Below are 26,969 nucleotides of genomic sequence, written 5' to 3'. Positions count from 1 at the left end.
CATTAGGCTCCACACTGAGCATGGAGTCTACTTAAAAAAAAAAAAAAAAAGATTAAGCAACTTGCCTGAGGTTGTGCACGTTATTAATACTAGTGCCAAGATTCAAATCTTGACAGTCTGGCCCTGTCGGACTCTGCTGTGACTTCGTGAGGTGGAAGGCTATTGGAGGACATAAAGCAAACCTCATCTGACCTATGATTTACAAGTCAGTTGGCTGCTGTGTGGAAAACAGTCTGGGAAGTGGTATGGATACAGGCCGGGAAACTAGTCAGCAAGCTATAGCGATAATGCTGGTGAGAGCTAATGGTGTCTTGAACCACGATGGGGCAGTGGAGGTGATGATGAGCCATCAGAATCTGGTCAAATCTGTATATATTTTAAAGATTTTTGTTTGTCAATTTGAGAGAGAGAGAGAAGGAGAGAGAACGAGTAGAGGGGAGGGACAGAGGGAGAAGCGGATTCCCTGCCAAGCAGGGAGCCCGATGCGGGGCTCGATCCCAGGACCCCGAGATCATGACTAAGCCACGCAGGCGCCCCTGAATCTGGATATATTTTAAAGGAAGGATTGGCCAGATTTACTAGTGGATTGGTTGTGGTAGGTGAGTCAAGTGTGACTGAGTCAAGTGTGACAAGTTTCTGGTCTAAGTAACTGTTGGGAAAAATTATCATTTACTGAGGTTTGTAAGACTGTAGGTGGAGCATATTTCTGGGTGAATAATCATTTTGTTCTTTCACATATTAAATTTAAGTTCCTTATTAGACCTACAAATAAAGATGCTGAGGAGACATTTGGATAATCTGGAGTTAGTGGGAAGAGCCAGGTTGGAGAGTTTTTAGATAAAAAAATTTAGATCAAATGAATCATCTTGGATTGTGATTGCTGGGTCAGACTGGATTTATCTAAGGAACTATCAAACTGCGTTCTAGAGTGGCCATGCCATTTTCCATTCCCACCAGCACCTATGAGATTTTCTGTTGTTCTTCATCCTTACCCGCATTTGGTATTGTCAGTTGTTTATGTTCTTTTTTTAATTTTTTTTAAGACTTTATTTATTTATTTAACAGAGATCATAAGCAGGCAAAGAGAGAGAGGAAGGGAAGCAGGCTCACCGCTAAGCAGAGAGCCCAATGCAGGGCTCGATCCCAGGACCCTAGGATCATGACCTGAGCCGAAGGCAGAGGCTTTAACCCACTGAGCCACCCAGGCACCCCATGTTTATGTTCTTTTTTCAAAAATATTTTATTTCATTCTTTTAAGTAATCTTTAAACTCAGTGTGGGGCTTAAACTCACGACCCCAAGGTTAAGAGTCACACGCTCTACCAACGGAGCCAGCCAGACTACCCCCTCTTATTTTTGCTTTCAGCTATTCTGTATACATGTAGTTGTATCTTATTATGGTTTTAATTTTCTTTTTGATAGCCAAAGATAGTGTCTTTTCCAATGCTCACTTATTGTCCATTTGTGTATCTTCATTGGTGAAGTGTTTTTTCAAATCTATTGCCTATTTAGAACAATTTTTTTTAATTATTGAAATTTGATGAGTATACGTCTTCTGTTTTTGTTTTTTTTAACCCGTCTGGGGCTTGTCTTTTCGTTTTCTTAGCAATGTCTTTTTTGGATTATAAGTTGTTAATTTTGATGAAGTACAATTTATGCACTCATCCAGTGCTTTTGGTATTGTATCTAAGAAGTCTTTGCTGTAATGCAAGGTGACAAGATGTTTTTCCTATGTGGGGTGCCTGGGTGGCTCAATGGGTTAAGCATCTGCCTTTGGCTTGGGTCATGATCCCAGGGTCCTAGGATCCAGTCCCATATTGGACTCCTTGCTCAGCGGGGAGCCTTCTGCCTCTGCCTCTGCCTGCCTCTCTGCCTGCTTGTGCTCTCTCTGTCTGTCAAATAAATAAATAAAATCTTTTTTTAAAAATTTTTTTTCCTGTTTTCTTGTAGACACTTTATGTTTTTAAATTTTATATTCAGATCTGTGAGACATTTTGAATTACTTTTAGTGTAATATGTGAAATACGGGTTGAATTCAGTTTTGTTTAGGATCTAGTCCAGTAGTTCCTGCACTATTTGTTGAAAAGACTCTCCTCTCTCCATTGAATTGCCTTTTACCTTTGTCAAAGATCAATTGGCCGTATGTGTGGGGATCTGTTTCTGGACTCGGTTTCATTGAGCTGTGTGTTTCTCCTTTCCCAGAACTGTAATCTTTTTTTGTTTTGTTTTGTTAAGATTTTATTTATTTATTTGACAGGCAGAGATCACAAGTAGCCAGAGAGCCAGGCAGAGAGAGAGGAGGAAGCAGGCTCCCTGCTGAGCAGAGAGCCTGATGCGGGGCTCGATCCCAGGACTCTGGGATCATGACCTGAGCAGAAGGCAGAGGCTTAACCCACTGAGCCACCTGGGTGCCCCTTCCCAGAACTATAATCTTGATTACTATACCTTTATAGTAAGTCTTGATATCAAGTAGTAGGATTCTTCCAACTTCCTTCTCTTTGTTTTTTTAGTATTCTAGTTCCTTTTTCTTTCTACTTAACTTTAGATTCAGGTTGTCTATTTTTAAGAAATTTTTTTTACTGGGTTTATAGTCAAGATTAACTTGAATCTATAGATCAGTTTGGTAATAATTGGCATTTTAATATTTTGATTGTTTCAATCTGTGAATATGGTAATTTCTTAATTTAGTTTATTAAAAAATGTCTTTCATCATTGTTTAGTCATTTCTCTTTTTCCTGTCTCATTACATTATTATTATAAGAAGTGTGATTCTGAATAGCAGTGTTGAAAACTTACATGCTTATTCCACATCTTAGCAGGAAAGGATTCAGTCTTTCACATTAGGAATGATGCTAGCTGTAGGGTTTTTTTGTTTGTTTTGTTTTCTTAAGGATTTTATTTTTAAGTAATCTCTGCACCCAGTATTGAGCTTGAACGTAATTATGACCCTGAGATCAAGCATCGCATTCTCTACTGACTGCCAACCAGGTGTCCGACCTGTAGGTTTTTGTAGATAGTGAGGTTGAGAAAGTTCCCTTCTTGGGGTGCCTGGATGGCTCAGTTGGTTGGTGTCTGCCCTTGGCTCAAGTCATGATCCCGGAGTCCCTGGATTTAGCCCCACATCGGGCTCCCTGCTCAATGGGGTGTCTGCTTCTCCCTCTCCTGCTCCTCCCCCACTCATGCACTCTCTCTCTCTCTCTCAAATAAACAAAATAAAAAGTTCCCTTTTAATTATGCTTTGCTGGGAGTTTTATCCATAAGTGAATGTTTAATTTTTCTAATAATTTTTATACATTTGTTAATGTAATTATGATGCTTTTCTTTTGTTCATATGGTGAATTAAATTGATAAATTTTTGAACATTAAACCAGCTTTGCATTCCCCATAGAACCTCCACTTTGTCTTATATTGTCTTTATATATACTGCCAGATTTGGTTTTTAATACTTTTGGGGGATTTTTATATCTCTTCATGAGAAAGCTGTTTCTCTTTTTTTCTTATGATGTTTTCGGTTTTGGTTTTAACCAGCCTTAGAAAGTGAGGTGGAGAGGCGCCTGAGTGATTCATTCAGTTAAGTAGCTGCCCTGGGCTTGGGTCATGATCCCAGAGTCCTGGGATTGAGCCCCCCATTGGGCTCCCAGCTCAGCGGAGAGCCTGCTTCTCCCCCTCCCTATGCCTGCCACTCTGCCTACTTGTGCTCTCTATCTCTGTCAAATAAATAAGTAGAATCTTAAAAAAAAAAAAAAAAAGTTAATTGGGGTGGGAAGTGTTTCTTCCTCTTTTGTTTTCAGAACTGTTGGTGTAAAATTAGTATTATTTCTTCCTTAAATGTTTGATAGAACTCCCCAATTTGCCATCCTAGAATTTTCTTTGTTGGAAGATTTCCAATTTCTGTAGTAAATAGAGGACTATTCATGTTACCAGGTTTGTTTTGAGACAGGACAAAAGCTATTTTAGGATTTGTATAGTGGATCAGTGTACTTCTGTTTCAGATATATTTCAGAAATCCTTCTTTCCAATGACTTGATAAGGCACCTCTTCTTTCTCTTATTCCTGGTGCGACAAGCTGGGCAGGGATCTTGTTGATAGAAGGCTCATTCTCTCTTCCTTGGGCTAGTTTTCTTGTTCGTGACACAGACTGTCTGTGTTCCTGGAAGCACTCTGCAATCTTCTCATCAGTGTGCGGGGGTACTGATGTTACTGCACCAAGGTAATTGATGTCATACTTCTCAGTATTGAGTATTGTTGTTTCTTTTTTTTTTTAAAGATTTTATTTATTTATTTGACAGAGAGAGCTCACAGGTAGGCAGAGAGGCAGGCAGAGAGAGAGGAGGAAGCAGGCTCCCTGCTGAGCAGAGAGCCCGATGCGGGACTCGATCCCAGGATCCTGAGATCATGACCTGAGCCGAAGGCAGCGGCTTAACCCACTGAGCCACCCAGGTGCCCGAGTATTGTTGTTTCTAATCAGTCTGTAGCTGCTAGGCTAAAATTAATTATTTCTTATATTTATCATAAAGTTGGATATTTTTCGTATATTTATCAGCTAAGCAACTGAATTTTTGGATTTTGCTCCAAGCATTGACTGTGAAGGAAAACCTTTTGAGACTGTGTAAGAATGAGAATGTGTCACTTAAATCCAAACAAAGTGGGGCGCCTGGGTGGCTCAGTGGGTTAAAGCCTTTGCCTTCAGCTCAGGTCATGATCCCAGGGTACTGGGATCGAGCCCCACATCGGGCTCTCTGCTCAGCCTGCTTCCTCCTCTCTCTCTCTGCCTGCCTCTCTGCCTACTTGTGATCTCCATCTGTCAAATAAATAAAATCTTTAAAAAAAAAAAAATCCAAACAAAGTGAGCCAAAGTGCAGAGTAATAGGGATAGTGGATTAGCCCTCTAGTTGCCATCGAAATCACTCCTGTTTTGGGCTATGTTTTCTCGGAATATTTTACCTTTAAGAAAAATTATTACCCAGGATGTTCTACTTCTTTATGCAGTGGATGTATTTCTAGTAACTTGTTCATAAATAATTTTTTTAAAAATATTTTCTTAAAAGATTTTATTTGTGGGGCGCCTGGGTGGCTGAGTAGTTAAAGCCTCTGCCTTCGGCTCAGATCATAATCCCAAGGTCCTGGGATCGAGCCCCACATCGGGCTCTCTGCTCAGAGAGAGCTTCCCCCTCTTTTTCTATGCCTGCCTGTCTGCCTTCTTGCGATCTCTGTCTGTCAAATAAATAAAATCTTTAAAAATAAATAAATAAATAAATAAAAGATTTTATTTGTTATCCAACAGAGAGAGAGATCACAAGTAGGCAGAGAGGCAGGCAGAGAGATGGGGGGAAGCAGGCTCCCTGCTGAGCAGAGAGCCCAATGCCGGGCTTGATCCCAGGACCCTGGGATCGTGACCTGAGCCAAAGGCAGAGGCTTAACCCACTGAACCACCCAGGTGCCCCTCAACTGTTCTTTCTTTAAATGAACATTCTCTCCCCTCCATAAGTCGCTTAGACTTTCATTCTTTTTTCTTTTGTCCCTGTTTTTGGATAATTTCAAATGACCTGTGTTCGAATTTAATGTTTCTTTCTTCTGCTTGGTTGTGTAATGTTACACTTCTCTTATGAATTTTTCAGTTATTATTATACTCTTCAGTTCCAGAATACCTGTCTAGTTTTTTTAGATATATATTTTTCATCTCTTTGTTGGTATTCTATTTTTACTCATGTCTTATTTTCTTGACCGTGTAGAGCATCTTTATGATGGTTGTTTTGAATTGTCAGATAATACATATCTCCATTTTATTAGGATAATTTTTTAGAAGACTTTATTTATTTGAGAGAGAGAGCACGCGTATGAGCTCAAGTTGGGAGAGGGAGGGGGAAGAATTGCCAGGGGTGAGTGCAGCGCCCAACATGGGGCTTGAGCTCCCAACCCTGAGAGCACGACCTAAACTGAAATCAAGAGTTGGATACTCAACCAACTGAGCCACCCAGGTGCCCTCATTAAGGATAATTTTTTTGAGATCTACTTTAGTTTTTTATTTGTTTGTCCCATGTGTTCCTGTTTCTCCAGATGTCTTACAGTTTTGTGTTGGGACCTATACATAGGAGAAAACATGCACCTCTCCCCGTTTTTGACCTGACTTTATGCTGGAAAAGACCCTCGCAGATGAATTCAGCTAGAGATGCTGGGAGCCTCTGACACCTCTTTTGGGAGGATGTGACTTCCCTGTGCTAGTTTCTCAACCAGAGAGCTTCCTGGATCTTTCAGGAGCTCGTATCTCTTGCTCCCTCTGGTGCCTGTTTGTGGCACTGCCTGTTCTCTGATGTACAGCAGTAAGCAGCCCTGTTCTCTCTTGTACTCAGTGGCCACCAGGGATCCAGAGTTTGCCAGCTCCCCATCAGTGCCCACATCCAATGAGACAGATAGCATCCCTTTGAGCATCCCTGTGAAAAGCTAGCGCAGAAGCACATTTAGTTCTCTCTTCCTCCCAGGGAGAGAAGCCTCAAGTTATGCACCTGCTCTGAGTCACACCCAAAATGTACTGGCTATTAGCTGCCACTCCTCTCATTTCTTTGGTCTTAGCAGCATGCAGGCACTGTACTGTGCTTGTTCTGTCCGTGCTCTAAATGAGGTGCAACAGAAATCAGTGCTTCAGGCAGCTTTCCAAAGAGCTGGAATGTTGGATGCACGCTCCACTCCTCTCTCTCTCTGTCCCAAAGGAAAAGTCAGAAGCCCGGGTGTTCTTGCCAGGCACTGAGCTGTGTAGCTTCGGAGAGGGGCTGACTTGGGAAAGTGAAATTTTTCTTCTTACCCATTTCGCTGCAGCTGTTTTCAGCTTGTGGTCCCTTGAGGGACTGCAGCCTTTTAACTAGACTCTGGAAATCTCATAAAGGTTTTCTGGTCTGTGTGTCATTGTTCAAGCAGTGTTTCTGTGGTGGAAGGAGGACTGGGACTTAGGAGTCTGCCATCTTGCTGACCTCAGTCTCCTCTTCTCCGTACTTCTTAAGACTGCTGGTTTAGAACACTTTGAGTGAAATGACTTCAGAAACCTGCCCACATATTTATTTTGATCCTACATGTTTGCCACTTTGTAACAAAAGACATTTTCAGGACATAACAAGTATAAATAATCACATCTTCCCTTGGTACAGGCTACATTCTGTTCCTTGCTAATTTTTCTTTTTCTATACTTGCAAAATCTGGCTTTCTGGAACAGAGGGAAAGATGCATCTGGTAGTAGAGATACAGGTTGACTTTATATGTAAGTTTCCTATTTCTGGAGTGCATAAGGATGTATTTTGAGACTAAAACACAAAAAGAAATGCTTGAACCTTCCACATATGAAGTTCGGCAAGCAAAATGTGTTAGTAACTATTTTATCTACTTTTTAAAAGTTATATCTATTTTTAGAGGCTTTTAATAGTCGATAAACAGTAATCAAACCACTGCATAGACTCTTACTTTGAAGGTTTAGGTGTGATGGCAGACAGTAACAGTCACGTGTCTTATCATGGCAATTATGACAAGTTTTCTGTGTGTCTAGAGCCAGAACATAAAAATGGGAATGCGCTGTCGTAGCTGTGAATAGCTACCATAGCGTCTACAGTCAGAATGCCTGAATTCCTGTCTTGGGTCCAGCACTCAGCCAGGTGAACATGGTCCGGTTACTTAGCCTCTTTTTAATCTTGTTTTTTCTCATGGATAAAATGGGTATGGTCATAAGAGCATGGGTTATTAGGGGAATTCAATGAGATGTTTGATAGAGATAAAAAATTTTTAGATCAGTGCCTGGAATTTAGGAACTGCTGAATTATCGTTGGGTATTATTAAGAGCAAGTTTGACGAGATTGCTCTTTTTAACCTTAGTGACTGTTAGATATATTTAAAAAAAAAAAAAAAAAGGAGAAGACGACGACGATTAATGGTCTGTCTCTACCTCATTTCCAGAGTTGAAACCGTGGGGCAGCCAGACAGAAGAGACAGTATAGGAGTGTGTGCAGAAAAACAGAATGGATACGACTCTCTGCAGCGGGACCAAGCCGTGTGCATCAGTACAAATGGTAAGAGACGCACGACTGCTGTTCTCTTCAAAGTGTGTACTTGCTAGAGTAAGATGTGAGTCTGTCCCAGCCACCACACGTCAGTAGCAGGAGATGAGAAAGTTTAAGTCTTTATGACATACCTGTATGGCTACTGTGTGCTAGGCATTACTCTCTTCCCTTTACAAAGAATAAATCATTTACTCCTTTTAACAATTTGTCGAGGTGGGAAGTAGTATTCTATCCATTTTATAGGTGATGAAAACCAAGCCACAGAGAGGTTGAGTGACTCACTTAAACTCCCATAGCTCAGAGGTGACTGAGTTGGGATTTGCACTAGGCAATCTATGTCTGGATTCCGTGTGCATAGGTCATCTGAATTCAACAACAATTGGTGAACTGAAGAGAGAGTTTACTTAATTTGTTATATCTCCCTAGGGTTCTTTGGCCCCTTACTCTAAAGTCATCACACATTTTTATTTTTATTTTTTTATTTTTATTTTTTATCTTATTTTTTTTTTTAAAGATTTACTTATTTATTTGACAGAGAGGGAAATCACAAGTAGGCAGAGAGGCAGGCAGAGAGAGAGGAGGAAGCAGGTTCCCTGCTGAGCAGAGAGCCTGATGAGGGACTCGATCTCAGGACTCTAAGATCATGACCCGAGCCGAAGGCAGAGGCTTTGACCCACTGAGTCACCCAGATGCCCCTATTTTTATTTTATTTTTAAAAAGATTTTATTTATTCATTTGCGAAAGAAAGAAGGAGAAGGAAAAGGGAAGAGGGAGACAGAGAAAGGCAGACTCCCCGCTGAGCAGGAGCCCAGCTTGGGGCTCGATCCCAGAACTTGATATGACCTGAGCTAAAAGCAGAGACTTAACCAATGAAGCCCCCTGGGCGCCCCTACAGTAATCGCACTTTTGAAATCCCCTCTCCAGATGTGTTAATTTGTTGTGGTGTGGGTCAAGCAGTAGGTAGAACAAGATTCTTGTTTATTTCATGTGCAACAATGTTGCTATTCCACAGGATATAATTTTGTAATGGAGTCAAGTTTCTTTTGATGCCATCCATGTGGGAAACTCGGTCTCTGTTCTGGAAAAGTAGAACCCGGGATCAGAATTCTAAAATATGATTAAAACTTTAACTTTCTCTCCTGCCCTGGGGATGGGGGTTAATTAACATGTTGAAATGCATTCTCTTTGTCCAGTTGGCATTCGAAAATGTTTTCTTGATCTGAGTTGGGAAATTACCTGTGTTATGGGTAATCTAGAATCCATTTCCATTCTTCATTATCGCTCGAATGTAAATGACTCTTTACTTTAACATTTTAGGTGCAGTTTTTGTAAATGGAAAAGAAATGACTAATCAGTTGCCAGCAGTTACTTCTGGGTCCACTGTCACATTTGACATTGAAGCTGTGACTCTAGGATCCACCAATAATAACGAAGGAGGAAACTTCAAGCTTCGAGTAACTATTAGCTCAAATAACAGAGAGGTGGTTTTTGATTGGTTACTTGAGCAATCTTGTGGTTCTCTTTATTTTGGTTGCTCGTTTTTCTATCCTGGATGGAAAGTGTTGGTATTCTAGATTTTTGAGTGATTGGTTTTGGTTTTGCAGGGTTTTAAATGTAGCTGTCATCAGCTGAGTTTAATTGTAATTGGTTCCAAAAAAATTGTTAGATTCATCTCTCATTGAAGCCATTGGAAATGGAAATTGTTGACTGGATTTATTTTGGAGTATTTTAGTGGTAAGAGATTTGAGTATTGTGGACAAAATTGTAGTGCAGTCTTGTAGCGTAGTGTTAATTGAAATATCAGCACCATGATAAATTGAAATTGGCTTTTAAAGTATGAGGAGATACAGGAAGCCCGACACCCTTCCACTGTGTACTTCTTAAAAAGTTGATTATTAGAACAGAAAAACTTAATGTAACATTATCTTATTAAATTTCTATCTTTTTTAAGGACCCCAGACCATGTAACACTTTAGGATCAAACAGCAGGACTAGAGCAGCCAGAAGCTGGAGTTCTGTAACTTAAAATCACTTGTGTGCTCTCCGCATGAGTGGTGAATATGTTCTCCATATTCGGGTATTTGTAAGCAGTATTGAATTTTATCTCACGTTCAGTAATCTTTAAAGTCCCAAAAGTGTGATAATTCTTGCGTTAAAAATTACGGAGCAAATGTCTACAATAGGCAGAGTATTTTATTTTTCTCTCAGTGCAGTTCGATTCATGCTAGACTAGAGGATTTTTACAGGGTAAAACTACTCATGAAAGTGGTATGTAATTACAGCAGTAGCCATTCACATGTATGTAACGCGCACATGTGCATAGCCAGCCTCAGCGATGTGTATGTTCCTGCCCATAGGGTATGAGCTACAGTCCAGTTTAATGTCAGTTTTATAAACGGTCTTTTAGTGGACCAAACAGATATAAGATAAATACTTGACCTATTTTTTTGAAAGATTTAAAATTTGTTTAAGATATTTATTTGAAGGACCTACTTAGTATGTAAAAATGATTATCTTAACTCGCTATACCAGACTACAGATTTTTTTTAATGTGAATTTTTTTTCCTTCATTTTTAACAGTACAAATGTGGAAAAGCAAGTTTGATATTTTTGTAAGATAATTTATTTGGGGATTCAGATTCCCTGTTAAGACAATCATGACCTTTTCCCCTTGCCTTTTTATATATAAGTCAGCCGTCTTTCATTTGTCTAGTGATTGTTAAGATGTGCTAGAATGTAGATGCCTCGTCCAGCTGTCTGAAACAAAATAAAAAACTAAAAGTTAAATGTGTGTGTTTTTTTCTTCTGTGAGATTTGATGAATTCAGTTTTAATTTTTTAGGTAAAGGGAGAAAAGGATTTCTAGTGTCTCTTTGTTTGTTGTTGGGTTTTTTTTTTAAGATTTTATTTATTTATTTGAGAGAGAGATCACAACTAGGCAGAGAGGCAGGCAGAAGGAGAGGGAGAAGCAGGCTCCCTGCTGAGCAGAGAGCCTGATATGGGGCTCAGTCCCGGGTCCCTGGGATCATGACCTGAGCAGAAGGCAGATGGTTAACCCACTGAGCTATCCAGGTGCCCCTGTTTTTTGTTTGTTTGTTTATTTTTTAAAGATTTTTTTTCATTAGGGTGCCTGGGTGGCTCAGTCAGTTAAGCATCTGCCTTTGGCTCAGGTCATGATCTCAGGGCTCCCTGATTGGCAGGATGCTTCTCCCTCTCCCTCTGCCTCTCCTCCCCCTCTTTGTGCTCGCTCATGTGGTTTCTCTCTGTCCAGTAAAGACTTAGAGAGAGACAGCGAGAAAACACAAACTGGGGGAGGGGCAGAGGGAGAAGAACACTTCCCACTGAATGCAGAACCTGACGGGGGCCTTGATCCCAGAACCCTGAGATCATGTCCTTAAGTCAGATGCCTAACCAACTGAGCCACCCAGGTGCTCCTTTCTCCGGTCATTTTAATACGGGTATCATTGTAACTTGTGACAAGTTACTTATACTTTCTTATATTCTGTGTATCTGATACCGAACACAGTGCCCGACACATAACATATGTACAGTAAATGTTGGGTTGAATGAATGCGGATGGATTATTTTCTCCAGAACATCTTTATCTCGTTCCCTTCATTTGTCAAATATTTACTGAATGTCATTTTTTTCATATCCTCCACAGGAGAGTCATGTCTTAAGTTTATACGAATAGGATCTGCCTTTTCATAGAAATAACTAAAAGCTAACTTAATTCTAGATGAACGTGGATTGTAGTATTTTGACCTCTGAAAATAATTTAAATATTGCTTTCTTTTTTTGAAGATTTTTATTTTTAAGCGATCTCTGCACACAACATGGGGCTTGAACCCACAACCCCCAAGATCAAGAGTCTCATGCTCCACTGACTGAGGCAGCCAGGTGCCCCTGCCCTTGAACTGTGAACTTACAATTTTGTTCAAAGCCAACTCATTTTCTTTAAACAGATAAAGGAACCCTGTATTGCAAATCCGTTGTGTGCTTGGAGGGGCGAGACAGTTTAGGTGATGATAATTATAACAACTATAAGAATTGACATTTATTGAGCTTCTACTCTGTACCAGGCACAAATGCTAAATTTTCAAAATACATTTATTATATCATTTAATCCACATGGGCTCCTTACTATCTTGTTATTACTGTTGTTTCACCCTACAGACAATAAAACTTAGGTTCAAGAGATGTGAACTAATTTATCTAAGGTCAGGGCCAGTAACTAGTCTAGTCGGGATCCTAGCCCAGACCTGATGCACTCTGCGGCCCCCGCTCATAACTGTTGTGCTCCCAGGAAGAGTGGACACTAAGGGGAAAGGCTCAGGGGTAGATAAGAACCACCAACGGGATCCAAGGTAGCAGGTGATGGAATGGCACTAAGAAGGGAAAGGCTGACTGTCTCTGCATGAAGATCTCAAGGAGCAAAGTCAATCTCAAAAGGTGAGTGGAAATTTGTGAAGCCCAGCGCTGGCATCTGAAGCAGAAGGGAGGAACATAACAGTTCTGGGGGAGGTGAGAACTGCGTATGTCGTGGCGAGCGGCGTGGTATGTGAGGTCTCAGTGAGGGGCTGAGGGGTGCCGAGAAGTAACATGGCATGTTTGTTTTGAAACTGACCAACTGGGGCACCTGGGTGTCTCAGTGGGTTAAAGCTTCTGCCTTCGGCTCAGGTCATGATCTCAGGGTCTGGGATTGAGCCCCACATCGGGCTCTCTCTTCGGCGGGAAGCCTGCTTCCTCCTCTCTCTCTGCCTACTTGTGATCTCTGTCTGTCAAATAAATAAAATCTTTAAAAAAAAAAAAAAGCATATATTTTTTATCCCCAGGGGTACAGGACTGTGCATCGCCAGGTTTGCACACTTGACAGCACTCACCATAGCACATAACCCTCCCCAATGTCCATAACCCCCCCCTTCTACCCACCCTCCTCCCCCAGCAACCCTCAGTTTGTTTTGTGAGATTGAGTCACTTAAGATTTGTCTCCCTCCCGATCCCATCTTGTTCCATTCTTCTCCTAACCCCTAATAAATAAATCTTTTAAAGAAAAAAAAAAGACTTGCTTATTCTACTATTAATGGGTAGAATGTTTTGACCTTGTGGAGTTCTCTATCTTTGCTGGCCTTCTGTCTAGTTGCTCTATCAGTTCTCGAGAGGGGAGTGTGGAAGTCACCAGTTGTAACTGCATTCATTCATCTGTTTCTCCTTTTAGTTCTTCCAGTTTTTGACTTCTATCTTTTGTAGCGCCTTTGTCTTATGAATACACACTTAAGATTGCTGTATCTTTTTGGAGGATTGACTGTTTTATCATAATGTCCTTCTCTGTCTCTGGTATTTTTCTTTCCTCCAAGGTCCATTTTATCTGATTAATAATCTAACCTCTCCTTTCCTGTAATTAATGTCTGCATGATATGTATTTTCCATCCTGTGCTTTCAACTTTTCTATGTTAATATATTTGGAGTTAGTTTCTTATAGATAGCATATAGCTGAGTCATGGGATTTTTTTTGTTGTTTGTTTCGTTTTTAATTTATTCTGTCAATCTCCAAGTTTTGTTTGGTCTATTTAGACCATTTACTTTTAATTTTATCATTGATATGTTAGGGCTTAAGTTGGCCATTTTTCTTTTTTGTTTTCTGCCCTCTCTGGGTTGTTTTTTCTTTTTTCTTTTTTTTAGATTTTATTTATTTATTTGAGAGAGAGAGAGACACAGAGAGAGAGGGAACACAAGGTGGGGGAGGGAAAAGCAGGCTCCCTGCTGAGCAGGAAGCCCAATGCAGATGCGGGGCTCTATCCTGGGACCCTGAGATCATGACCTGAGCTGAAGGCAGAGGCTTAACCTCTGAGTCACCCAGGCACCCATGGCTTTCTTTTTTCTGCCTTCTCATGGGTTGCTTCAACATATTTTGGAATTCCATTTTGATTTCTCTGTAGTGTTTTTGAGTGTCTCTTTGTGTAGCTTCTTCAGTAGTTGTTCTAGGTATTAAAAATATGTATATATAACATACATATATACATAATAAACACATATATATACATTAATATATGTGTATTATATATATTACATATATGTATTGTGTATGTGTGTTTATACAGATCTATGTGGAGCTATATCTACATCTACATTAGTATGGTAATGGCTTTTTTAATAATCAGGAGAGTCCTGTTTGGATTTCTTTGCATTAGCAAAAACAGTACTAATGTAGGTCTTTGGTAAAGTGAAGTGGAGTAATGTGAACTTTCGGAAAGGAGAGGATATTGTTCACTTTACCCCGTTTGAGCTTATGAAAAGTGTTGTAGGAACACTCCACTTTCAGAGAGCAGGGGATATAAAATTACCAGTTAATTGGTGTTATCATTTCATCAGTTCAAGTGAAATAATCCTTACATCTCTTTATCTTTCTCCATTTACAGCAAAATTTTCTTTCTTAAATATTTTCTCTATATACATTTAGAACCTTACTAGACAATGTTTCCCTGACCATTAAAAAAAAACTTTCAGAAAACTCAAGAGAAGCAATGCCTATTGTATTTATCTATATTTCTGCTCACTGTATTTTTTCCTTCATGCTCTTCCAAGTTTCCTTCTGTTACTATTTCCTTTCTGTTTCAAGAACTTCCTTTAGCCGTTCTTTTATGATAAGCCTGCTGGTGAAAAATTCTCTTTGATCTCTTCTGTATGAGAATGTTTTGATTTTCCCTTTATTCCTGGAGGTTGTTTCACTGAACATAGGATTCAAGGTTGAAAATTCTTTTGTGTGTTTGTGTGTGTGCTGGTTGGGGGGTCTTAAACTCATGACCCTGAGATCCAGACCTGAGCTGATATGAAGAGTCAGACACTTGCGTGCCTGGGTGGCTCAGTGGGTTAAGCCTCTGCCTTTGGCTCAGGTCATGGTCTCAGGGTCCTGGGATTAAGCCCCACATTGGGCTCTCTGCTCAGTGGGGAGCCTGGTTCCCTCTTTCTCTGCCTGCCTCTCTGCCTATTTGTGATCTCTTCTCTATCAAATAAATAAAATCTTAAAAAAAAAAAAAGTCAGACACTTGACTAACAGAACCCCCCAGGTACCCCCAACAATTCTTTCCTTTCACTACTTGGAAAGTATTAGGTAACCTCCCATGGCCTCTGATGAAAAATCTGCTGTCATTTTCGTTGTTTTTTCTTGTAGATAAATTGTCATTTTTCTGTAGTTGCTTTCAATATATATCTATTTTTTTGTCCTTAGTTATAGGAAGTTTAACTATGACGTGTCCTTGTATGGGTTTCTTTAGGGTTATCCTGTATGGGTTCTTCAGCTTCTTGGAATGTTAGGTTTATGTAATGTGCCACATTTGGAAAGTTTTTAGCCATTATTTCAAGTACTTTTTTCAACCCTGTCCTCTTTTTCCCTCTAGGACTCCAGTGACACAAATTTTACATCTTTTGTGTATTTCCACTGATTCCTGAGGTTTTGTTGGTTTGAAGTTGGTTTTTTTCTCTGTCGTTCAAATTAGGTAATTCCTGTTGTTCTACTTCCAGTCCCCCGAGTCCGGTCTCTGTCACGTCCCTTCTACTGTTGGGCCCGTCCACTGAGCTTTTCATTATTTGTTTTGGTTATTGTATTCTTCAGTTCAAAAACGTCCATTTGGATCGTCTCCGTACCCTCTCTTTCTGTGCCAGACTCTTTATACTCTTTGCTGAGCCTGTTCATTTTTCATCTGTTTCAAGTGTGTTCGTAAGTGCTCGTTGAAACATTTTAATCCTGGCTTTGGCAATGGGGAGTCTTACGTGTCTGTTCCACTGGGCTAAGGGATGTTCAGATAGCTAATTAAAACATCCTGGTGGTTCTGTGAGGGTGTTTCTGGAAAAGATTAGCATCTGAATTGATAGACTGAGGAGAGCAGGTGGCTCTCCCCAGTGTTTTGGGCCTCATCCAATCTGTTGATGGCTTAAATAGAACAAAAAGGCGGAGGAAGGTTGAATTTGCTCTTTGCCCATTGAGCTAGGACATCCTCAGGACTCCTGGTTCTGGGGCCTTCATATCTGGACTGGAATCTACACCTCTGGCTCTTGGGCCTTTGAACTCCATCACCTGCTCTCCTGGACCCTAGCGTGCAGACAGTAGATCTTGGCACTTCTCAGCTTCTATAATCGTTGATTGGTTCTGTTTTTCTGGAGAGCTCAAATACGGTGCTTTTAAATTGTCAGCCTGGTGTTGGCATCTGTTGTCTGTCTTTATTCAGTTTGAGGTCTTTCTGATTCTTCGGATGACAAGTGATTTTCTTTTGAAACGTGGGCATTTTGTGTTATGTAATGAGACATGGGATCTTAATTAAACCTTGCCTTTCAGCTAGCTTTCTGACACCAGTCCAACGGGAAAAGATTGAGGGGGGCGGGCACTTTCTCATTACTGCCACATAGGAGATGGAAGGGTAGCTTCGCCTTGGCCTCTGTGGACAGCAAGAGGAGAGCCCTTGTTACTGGTGGCGTGGGCATTCCGGTTCCTTGTGTGGTCTCCACAGATGCTGCAGTGGGGGTGGCCTTGTTCCTCTAGGTAGTGGTAAAAGTCCGGAGTCTCCACTGGTTTCTTCTGAGCCTTCATATCAGAGCGAGGGAGAGTCCTGTTACTGGTGCTGGGGGCAGAGGTCCAGGACAGCTCCTCCCTCACCCTGGAAAATGGGTGGCCTCATCGCTGCCTGGTGGGTGACGGCATTGCCTGCTGGGTCTTCTCTGATGCCGTTCGGCAGAGGTGTTGGGATGTCTCGGTATAGCTTCATGAGTGTGGAAGTCTGGGTTCCCCATTTGGCCTATGCCAGGATGGGGCAGGGTAAGGACAGTCTCTGTAGTTTTCTAGGGCTTCCATCACAAATTTCCAAAGTTTGGGTGGCTTAAATGGACAAATTGATTCTCACAGTTCCAGAGGCTGCTTTTTTTTGGGTGTGTGTGGGGGGGATGGGTGTTTTAAAAAACAAAATGAAAAATAAATGGGGGCACCTGCGTGGCTCAGTGGGTTAAAGCCTCTGCCTTCGGGATGCCTGGGTGGCTCAGTGGGTTAAGCCGCTGCCTTTGGCTCAGGTCATGATCTCAGGGTCCTGGGATCGAGTCCTGCATCGGGCTCTCTGCTCAGCAGGGAGCCTGCTTCCTGCTCTCTCTCTCTGCCTGCCTCTCTGCCTACTTGTAATCTCTCTGTCAAATAAATAAATAAAATCTTTAAAAAAAAATAAAATAAAGCCTCTGCCTTCGGCTCAGGTCATGATCCCAGGGTCCTGGGATCCAGCCCCACATCAGGCGCTCTGCTCAGCATCCTCCTCTTTCTCTGCCTGCCTCTCTGCCTACTTGTCTACTCTCTGCCTGTCAAATAAATAAATAAAATCTTTTTTAAAAAATGATATTATTAAAAAAAAATGGTATTATTATGAAGGCAGATTTGGGAGTCACTGCTCCAAAGTAACTAAAAGTCCCCACCATGATTGTTTTGCAAATCTAAATATGTTCTGCTGGAGACTATCCTTTATTCTGAATTAATCTTTCCTGCTCTTTTTGTACTTTATAAAATGAAAGTGCCAGTAGATGTCAGACAGGTTTGTTTTGTTTGCAAATCTCACCAGACAAAACAAAAAGAAATGTGAAAAAGATGTATTACGGGTCCATGAAGAGCACAACTCCAAGGTCTAGTCAACAGCCCACATTGCCTGATACATGGCCATCTGAAAAATACTTTTTTAAAAGTTAAAAAAAGTTGGGGCGCCAGGTGGCTCAGTGGGTGAAAGCTTCTGCCTTTCGCTCAGGTCATGATCCCAGGGTCCTAGGATGGAGCCCTACACCAGGCTCTCTGCTCAGCAGGAAGTATGCTTGCTCCTCTCTCTGCCTGCTTCTCTGCCTACTTGTGATCTCTGTCAAATAAATAAATAAAATCTTTTTTTTAAAAAAAGTTAAAAAAAAAAGTTTGGGGGGCACCAGGGTGGCTCAGGTGTTAAGTGTGTCTTTGGCTCAGGTCATGATCCCAGGATCCTCGGATCGAGACCCACATCGGGTTCTGCTTGGTGGGAAGCCTGCTTCTCCCTCTCCTACTCCCCCTGCTTGTGTTCCCCCCCCTCTCTCTGTCTCTCTCTGACAAATTTTAAAAAAATTTTTAAAAAAGTTAAAATTTTTTTTAGATCTTTGAGAGAGAGCGGGTGTGTGCGATTGGTGGCGTGGGGGTAGCAGAAGGACAGGGACAAGCAGACTCCATGCTTAGCACGGAGCTCAACATGGGGCTCGGTCTCCAATGATCATAACCTGAGCCAAAATCAAGTCAGACACTCCAGTGACAGAGCCACCCAGTAAATACTTTCAAACGAAGGCGAGTCATTTTCTGTTTAAAAGACAACAACTCTATTGAGTAAAATAAGACTAATCTCTCATAAACGGTTTTAATCCCATGAAATTTAATATTGATTAAAGCAAAATTGACATTTCTAGGCAGCTTCTACTTATTAATCTTACATTAATTACGTTACACAGAATTAGACTAGTCCATACAATCTCGGCAGACGTTCGCATCTTCTGAAAATAGCTGTGGAAGAAGAAACTTACTGGAGTGTGTGATTGTCTTTGGAGGTGAGAGCGGAGGATTCAAGTTGGCAAAACCATATGGTTGTAGGAGAGGGCATGGTGGTGTTAACCACGAGCAGGTTACTGTGCCAGGTATCTTTTGGAAGGAGGCATTTTTATCTCATTTTACGGTTGAGGAAACCAACTCCACGCATTTAAGTAACTTTCTGCATTTTTTTTAAAAGATTTTTATTTATTCATTTGACAGAGAGAGATCACAAGTAGGCAGAGAGGCAGGCAGAGAGAGAGAGGAGGAAGCAGGCTCCCTGCTGAGCAGAGAGCCCGATGCGGGACTCGATCCCAGTACCCTGAGATCATGACCTGAGCCGAAGGCAGCGGCTTAACCCACTGAGCCACCCAGGCGCCCAACTTTCTGCATTTTGAAGCTGCAAAAGCTGCACAGTTGGCGTTCAAATCCAAGCCTATCCACTCAGCTCTCCCGCACCGAGGGTAGTGTCCACACTAGCCTTTATCCCCCAGGACGCTGCTTTGATATTAGATACTTTGGAAAGTGGTTTATCAAAAGATAGTTGAATGCGCCCCTCTCTGGAACTTAAGATTCACGAGGACAGGAACAGCGTATGTCTTATTCATCTTTGTATAATCATGCCTAGCGGAGGCAAAGGCCATAGTAAGTGCTCAGTAAGTAATAATGAGTAAGTCTCCATAAGCCTAAGTACTTGGTAACCCTGGTCCTACTACGAAGCCTCACAGAAGAACCAACCCCCCAGATAAGAGAAATAGGGATACTACAGACAGAGTCCACTCAAAAGAAAATCTTAGTTGGATTGTGAAGAAAGGAGCTAAGTTTTATTGGAGCCCTGCTATAGTTGGGTAGTTTACTCGGTGACTCACAGTTTAAGTCAGAAGATAGAGCTTTTCTTCTGATGCCTTTGTAACTTCACCCTTTCTTTGCATTTATAAGCAATGAATCTACTAAAGAAATAGATGTTTATTCAGGGACAGAAGGAAGAAGTAAATGACTGGTTTTGACCCATGAGACCCTGGGAGAATTCTTAGAACAGGTTCTGAATCTTCTTCAATCTGTCGTTTCCAGTGCTGGTGACAAGTGTTGGCGTACATTTAATAGATGAGTGAAAGAATGGCTGCTTGTGGTCACATGCTAGAAGGGCAGATAGAAGCTCTTTGGGTGATGAAAAAGGATAGAGTAGCTTAGACACAAATGTGACGGTGCACCTGTGTGTGGCCTTTGGTTGAACGAAGCTTTGCCATGTGGATAGGATGGTAATCAAAATGGGAAAATAGATAAAATACCCTAGTCCAGGAGGTATCAACCCTGCTCCCTAGAACCAGCTTTATAGAGTGATCCCATGTGACATTTTTTTTTAAGATTTTATTTATTTGACAGAGATCACAAGTAGGCAGAGAGGCAGGCATCGGATGGGGAAGCAGACTCCCTGTGGAGCAGAGAGCCCGATGCAGGACTCGATCCCAGGACCCTGAAGGATCATGACCCGAGCTGAAGGCAGAGACTCAATGCATAGAGTACACACTGAGAACACCAGAGCGCATGCATGTACTTAAATTCTTACAACAACCCAAGAACCGTTAATGCTAAGATCTCTGCTTTAATATGGTACTTGGCATAATTAAATATTTCCACTTTTCTAGGAGTGACCTACTATTTATGTTACTTTAACAAAATACAAATTGAATTTTTAGAAACATTCACAATGAACTTCCTGTTTTACTTACTAGAAATTTACCATGTTCCAAGTTCTGTGCTAGACACTTAGCCCTTCTGCCTTTTTCCCAGTACGAACATCATCTTTCTTGAACTCCCTTTTCTAAAATTTTCTGGTTTTAATTTTTAAATTTAAGAACTATAAAATTAAAAAAAAAAGGTAGTAAATTGCAATGTCTCAAAAATCGCAATGAAAAGCCTGCCTCTCATCTGTTCTTTTCTCCAGATTATCTTCCCTAAAAGCAGTGTTTCTGTCCTTTAGACACATGCTATAACCAAAGCAAATATGGGCACATACTAATTGTTCAGTTAAAAATTTGAAGCACACTAGGAACTGTTCTGTACCTTTTATCTTGGCATTTGTTCCACATTGGTTCACACACACAAAAACAAAACACTTTATCCTTTTTTATTGCTGCATACATCCCATTTACATGGATCATATGATGTACCCAGTTCCCTACTGATAACTTGTGTCGTCTGTTTTCAACAGTGGTGACAATTTATCATTTTACATGTGTACTAGTTTACTTGTAGAACTACCTAAAGATGGAATTGTTAGAGCAAAGGCAGAAGGCACTGGTTTTTGGTGTTTTTTTTTTTTTTTTTAAAGATTTTATTTATTTATTTGAGAGAGAGAGACAGTGAGAGAGAGCATGAGCGAGGAGAAGGTCAGAGAGCGAAGCAGACTCCCCATGGAGCTGGGAGCCTGATGCGGGACTCGATCCCGGGACTCCAGGATCACGCCCTGAGCCGAAGGCAGTCGTCCAACCAACTGAGCCACCCAGGCGTCCCTTTTTTTTTTTTTTAAAGATTTTTCTTTGAGAGTGAAAGCAAGAGAGATCACAGAGGGAGAGAGAGGAGCAGTCTCCTTGCTGAGCAGGGAGCCTGATGTGGGGCTCGGTCCCGGGACCCAAGACCTGAGCCAAAGGCAGACACTTAACTGAGTCACCCAGGCATCCTATATTGTGATTTTAATAGAAACTACCAGATTGCTCTCTCAACAGTGTACCATTTTGCCACCAGAAGGGTCTTGAGTGCTTGTTAATAGGCCAGTAGTGAAACCACTTCCTATTGACAGCAAGCCAAATCCATCTGTGTTCTTGCTCATTCCTTCCTTTTTCTGATAACTTTTTGGTTTCTGTATTCTGCAAACATGGAACCCTTCCATCTACTCTCCCCCAAATTCTTAACTTGGCCTGTCTTGGTATGACCCCATTTTCATACACTCTTCCTGTGTGAAGCCTCTCCACCTCATTTCCCATGTACTAGATACTTTAAACCGGTGTCCTTATCCCATCACTACCCTGAAATTGTCATCGTAACTCGTTTTCTGTGCAGCAGGAAGACTGCTGCTTCCTTTCTGAAACCTTCCTGGCTTCGTCACTCCTCTGTCCTGCAATTGCACTGACCGAGGACTTCAGGCATTTACTTCAGGACAAGTAGTGTTCTAGTAGTTGGAGGGTTCACCTGGCCTACTACTACAATAGCCTCTGAATGGTGGCTTCTTCATCTGTAGAGCCTCTCCTCTCCCCAGTTCTTAGAGCCATGGCCCACAAAAAACACAGGTTGGTTTGTGTCCTATCTGTGCTGTAAATCTCCAAATACCTCCTATTGCCTGGAATCCAAACTCAGCAAAGCTTGTTAAACCCTCCGTTCAGGTCACCAAGTATCTGAGCACCTAAAACCATTCAGCAGTACAAACGTCAGTGAGATGGACCTTGCAATGTAATGAGAAAGCAACTGCTCAGAAGAAACCTCTAGAACAAGCACTGGAAGCACAGAGAGGCAAAGAACACAGAGTAGCATGTGTACAGGTGACTGGTAAATAAAGCAAGAAGAACTCACCTGTCAGTTCCTCTGTAAAGCTTCCCCCTAACTCTTCCAGAGTTAACTTCAATGACTACTAACCTCACAGAATGTTGTAGATAACTTTATATCAGTTTACTTTATAATTCTCATTTGTATCCCAGTCTATGAGCTTTCTGAAAGGCCAAGATAAATTATTTTTCATTAAAAAGAAAAAATTCACAACCAAAGATGGATAGCTGTTAACTATCAGGTTAACTAACACTGACATTTCTCTGAACTTATAAAAATGTTTTTTGATAAATAACATGCCATTTGCAACGGATGTTACTAGAACTAAAAGTGGGATTTTTGCACTGGGTTCATTTTTTCCCCCTTAATTTATTAACTCTGACTGTTGGGTGTACTTTTTCTGGATCCTTACTATCCTAGCCAAATGAAAATTTTAGTACACATATTAACAATGCATAATAATCAAAACCAAAACCAAAACAGAATACAGCTTTTATATTATTGAACTTTATGTACAAAATCATTTGATTTCAAATAAACATTTAATGTAAAAACAAACGTTCTTTTAAACTGAATTTTTTTTTTACATCTACTGTACCATTCAAATGCTTTATCATCTTACATGATTTCTTCAAAATCTCTTACCAAGGGTACATATAGAAAAGCATTTTTTTTTTATAAATAGAAACAAAGGGATTTTTTCAGCTTTTATTATAAGATGACATAAAAAGTTTACTCAACAGAAGTAATTTCATTACTATTTGGGGGAGGGACTCACCAACTTTTTGTGCAAACAATGCTAGCCTTCTTTTAAGCATTAAGAGCATAACTGCTTAAGAAATGACATAAGCAATAATTCTACACCTACATCTCCCCTAAAATAATCTATTTTTTTTTTTACATATGTGCACAGCTTTAGCAAATTAAAGCCCGAGAGAAATGCTCGAGATTCACTATCCAGAGGCATGATCAGAGTTTACTGTAACTCATCATTGAGAGAGCTTACCAATCAAGGAGTCTGTAATGAAAGCTGCAGTTTCCCTCTTTCCTATTTTTCTTAACACAAAAATCAATGACTAAGAACTTAATACTGGATGACAAATCACACCCACACTATTAGTTAAATAGCCTCACAGTTAAACACATCTTAAAAGACCAATCAAATCAGTATTTACATTTTATAAATTTCTGAAGACACCATTAGAAAGCTTATATATCCCTTCATTAAACAAAATAGGGAACTGCATCTGATGGTGGTGGAATGAAATTAAAAAATTAAAAATACCTGTATTTACAGCAGCATTGATCCTTTATAAATAAAGAATATGAAAATGCAATTATCTTTAAGGATAATAAAAAATTGAGGTGATGTTACTCAACCACAGTGCTTGGAGTTGGAATAAAAATCTATTGGTGCTTGTTAATGTGCCAGTAGTGAAACCACTTTCTGTTGGAGAAAATCCAACTGCAAATATGTGCATAAAAACACATATATCACAGGGCAAAACTGCTCACAACAATTCAAGTCAGCTTATCTGTATTGGATATTCTAATCATGAAATACATTACAAAGACATCCCTTGCAAAGAAAAAAACAAGTTATAGATTTTCTGATTCATTTTTACAGAACATTTCCTTCCTCGAAAGTGGCATCTTAAAAATCCCAAACTCATTCTTCCCTTGGTTTATAATGAAAAGATGTGGACAGCTGAATTTTTCAATGTGATTACCATATCGAAAAGTTAAAAAAAAAAAAACAAAAACAAAAAACAAACCCAAAACAGCAATATTTTTTCAAGTTTAAAAAAACATACTGGGTGAGCAATGCAGTAAAAGTATCCACATAAAAACAAAATGGTAACCTTTTAAGCCAACATGACATTTCACGGTCAACAATGTGAAAAATTGACATTTTCTCAAACAGGCATAAGATGAAGAAGTGCTATTTTAAAATTGTAAAACTTCTATAAAGAAGGATCTTATGTTGTAATTTCTCATTCCAAATTGATAAATGATTTCAAAATCAAGGATCAAGGTTTGATTGCAATAATAATGCAACATAATTTCCAAAAATCTTCAATTTCTAAAAAGGAATCACACTCTAATTTTCCCTCCCCAAAAAAGGCTTCACAATTACGAAGTAGAAAAATGGCCAGTCCCAAATGCTAAAACCATTATAATTTAAATATATGAAGTAATTTCTAGATTATCAATTCAATGTATTTCATAAGACAATTGCTGAAGTTAAAAATACTTTCTTTCAACTATTGCTTTTCATGCTCCAACCAGAGTGTTGTAATGACATCAATGAAATGGACATCCATGTAATGCTGCATGACAAAGTGAAGTCGAGCCCTGACACAAATACCCTTGTTGAAATCATTTACTTCATCTAACAGTGCCTGTTTGAAACCTATGATTACAAACGAAAACAAAACTCTTCCTAGAGGCTGAATTCCCTAGAATGCAATTTCAGTGTTTGTCCATAACACGGGGTTAGGTTTTTTCTTTTCAGAGTTTTTGTTTTTTGCTCTGTTTTGAAACCCCTGAGACACCATCTGCTTCCAAAGCTTTCTCTTTTGAGTTAATTTCACTAAATCCATTTGCTGTCCCATTTTGTTCTTCAGTGATTTCTTCATTTGCAGGGGGAGCAGATTCTCCTTTTTCTAATTTTTGCTGCATTTCACGAAGCTTGGTAACAGCTTTATCTATTGACATTATGCTAATAAGATTAAAGTCATGCATGCTGACTAGATGAAGCATGAAGTTTCGACATAAATTCTTCTTAATTATTTTCTGTCCATAGTTTTCTACAAACAGCATACAGGCATGATTCATTTGATTGTCAGCAATAAACCTATTCAATAAAAATAACACAAACATCAACAGTGATATAAAGCATTTTTGTCAAATGCAACATGGTAACTGATAGACCAGTAAGTGATGATTTAACAATTAGTAAAACTACAGTGAATCTGAGACTCAATGACCTGAATGGACTTACCATTTTAAAAAATTTAAAACGATTTAATTTAACCAGAAATTCAAAAGATGTCATTTGTTTGTCCTAATGAAACAGCATATACGACAGTATTAAAAGTACAGAGGATGGGACGCCTGGGTGGCTCAGTTGGTTAGGCAGCTGCCTTTGGCTCAGGTCATGATCCCAGCGTCCTGGGATCGAGTCCCACATCGGGCTCCTTGCTCAGCATGGGAGCCTGCTTCTCCCTCTGCCTCTGCCTGCCATTCTGTCTGCCTGTGCTCGCTCTCTCTCCCTGACAGATAAAATAAAATCCTAAAAAAATAAATAAATAAATAAAAGTACAGAGGATTTTTCTCTTGCCACCACTTTCCTTAACTCTCTACATACACACCAACTATCCCCTTTAGTTTCTCTCTTGACCTTGACATACTTTCCTAGTTCAGAAGCCGTGTTTCTCTACATTTTTCACTTCATGGAAAACCTTTAAAGAAATGAAGATGCCACATTTGTAACAACATGGATGGACTGTGAAAGCATTACGCTAAGCCAGACAGAAGGACAAACACCGTATGATCTCACTTATATGTGGAATCTAAAAAAATAGAGGTGCCTGGCTGGTTTGGTTGGTAGAGTATGTAACTCTTGATCTCTGGGTCACGAGTTTGAGCCCCATGATGGGTATAGAGATTACTAAAAAAAAAAAACAAATTAAATCTGAAAATAGTAACAAAACTCATAGAAAAAGAGATCAAACTTGTGGGTACCAAAGGCAGGAAGTGGGAGGAGGAGAGATTAAGGGAGGTGTTCAAATACGCAAAGGCTCAAGTACTAGGCATATAATGTACAACATGATGACAACACTGTTGTATAATATACACAGGAAAGTTGTTAAAAGAGTAAATACTATGAATTCTCAACAAAAGGAGAAAATGATTTTTTCCTTCTTTTTTTCTTTTTATTGTATCTATATAAGAGGGATGTTAGCTCAATCTATTGTAATCACTTCACAATAAATATAAATCAAACCATCACACAGTATGTCTTAAACTTACAGTGATGTATGCCAATTATTTTTCAATAAAACAAGAGAAAAACAGCCACATTGAATGTAGTTAACAGTGTGGCTGTGTTGATAGAAAGCAAGGAAGGGGCACCCACAATGAATAAAATTTGAAAATAATAAAATCAAACCAAATAGGATAAAGGCTGCTCAGTTATCCACTGAAACTCAGTGTCTAACAAAGTCTGTAAGGCCTGCCTGCAGATATTTTAAAATCCAAAGTTTACCCAACAGGTAAAAATACCCAATTATACTAGCTACTTTACAATGCTAGTATAGCATGAACCCCAACAGTTGTTATGCTACCAGAGTTAGATCAAGGAATGAAAATGGAACCCAATAAAGTAATAGTAGGACTAAAATTCCATTTTGAAACTGACCTATCAGGACAAAAGAAAAAAACAGACTTAACCTAAGTTTCAAAATACAGAAATTACTCATGACTGAGTTTTAATGACTATACCACGGACCAAACAAACATTTTCTCCAAAAGGCTAGATAAGAAAACATTTTAGGTTTTGCAAGCTATATGCGATCTGTTGTCTTCCTCTTTTTTTTCTCCAACCCACTAAAGATGCGAAGACTATTCTTAGCTTAAGGCAGTGTACAAAAAAAGGCTATGGCCCAAGCACCCCAGACATCTAGGCTGGAATTTATGCACCAGTTCCTCTTTATTCCTTAAGAGTAAAGAAACAGAAGTGCTCCTTACCATTTACTTCATCATAAATAAAAACATTTTGGCTGTTCATGCTATAGAAGAAAACCTTAAATGAGGATCTAATAATAAT

General features: G+C 39.9%; 2 protein-coding genes across 3 annotated transcripts in view; one reads left to right on the top strand and one right to left on the bottom strand.

The window, feature by feature from the left end:
• The window catches only part of CRLF3 (cytokine receptor like factor 3), a 37,982-nt gene extending 27,157 nt beyond the window's left edge, over positions 1-10,825 (top strand). Inside the window, exons 7-8 of the mRNA XM_044248364.1 lie at positions 7,935-8,047; positions 9,356-10,825. Coding sequence (XP_044104299.1) covers positions 7,935-8,047; positions 9,356-9,612 — 370 coding nt within the window. The 3' untranslated portion in view covers positions 9,613-10,825. The remainder of the gene's footprint in view (positions 1-7,934; positions 8,048-9,355) is intronic.
• Positions 10,826-22,616: 11,791 nt separating this feature from the next.
• Positions 22,617-26,969, bottom strand: part of SUZ12 (SUZ12 polycomb repressive complex 2 subunit) — a 43,170-nt gene continuing 38,817 nt past the window's right edge. For both annotated transcript variants that reach the window (XM_044248362.1, XM_044248363.1), the window contains one exon: positions 22,617-24,995. In XM_044248362.1, the coding sequence (XP_044104297.1) occupies positions 24,650-24,995 (346 nt within the window). In that variant the 3' untranslated portion in view covers positions 22,617-24,649. The remainder of the gene's footprint in view (positions 24,996-26,969) is intronic.

The sequence above is a fragment of the Neovison vison genome, chromosome 5 (assembly GCF_020171115.1).
Source record: "Neovison vison isolate M4711 chromosome 5, ASM_NN_V1, whole genome shotgun sequence".
Lineage (NCBI taxonomy): Eukaryota > Metazoa > Chordata > Mammalia > Carnivora > Mustelidae > Neogale > Neogale vison.
The sequence above is the reverse complement of the archived record's forward strand: the minus strand, read 5'-3'. Positions and strand labels throughout refer to the sequence as shown.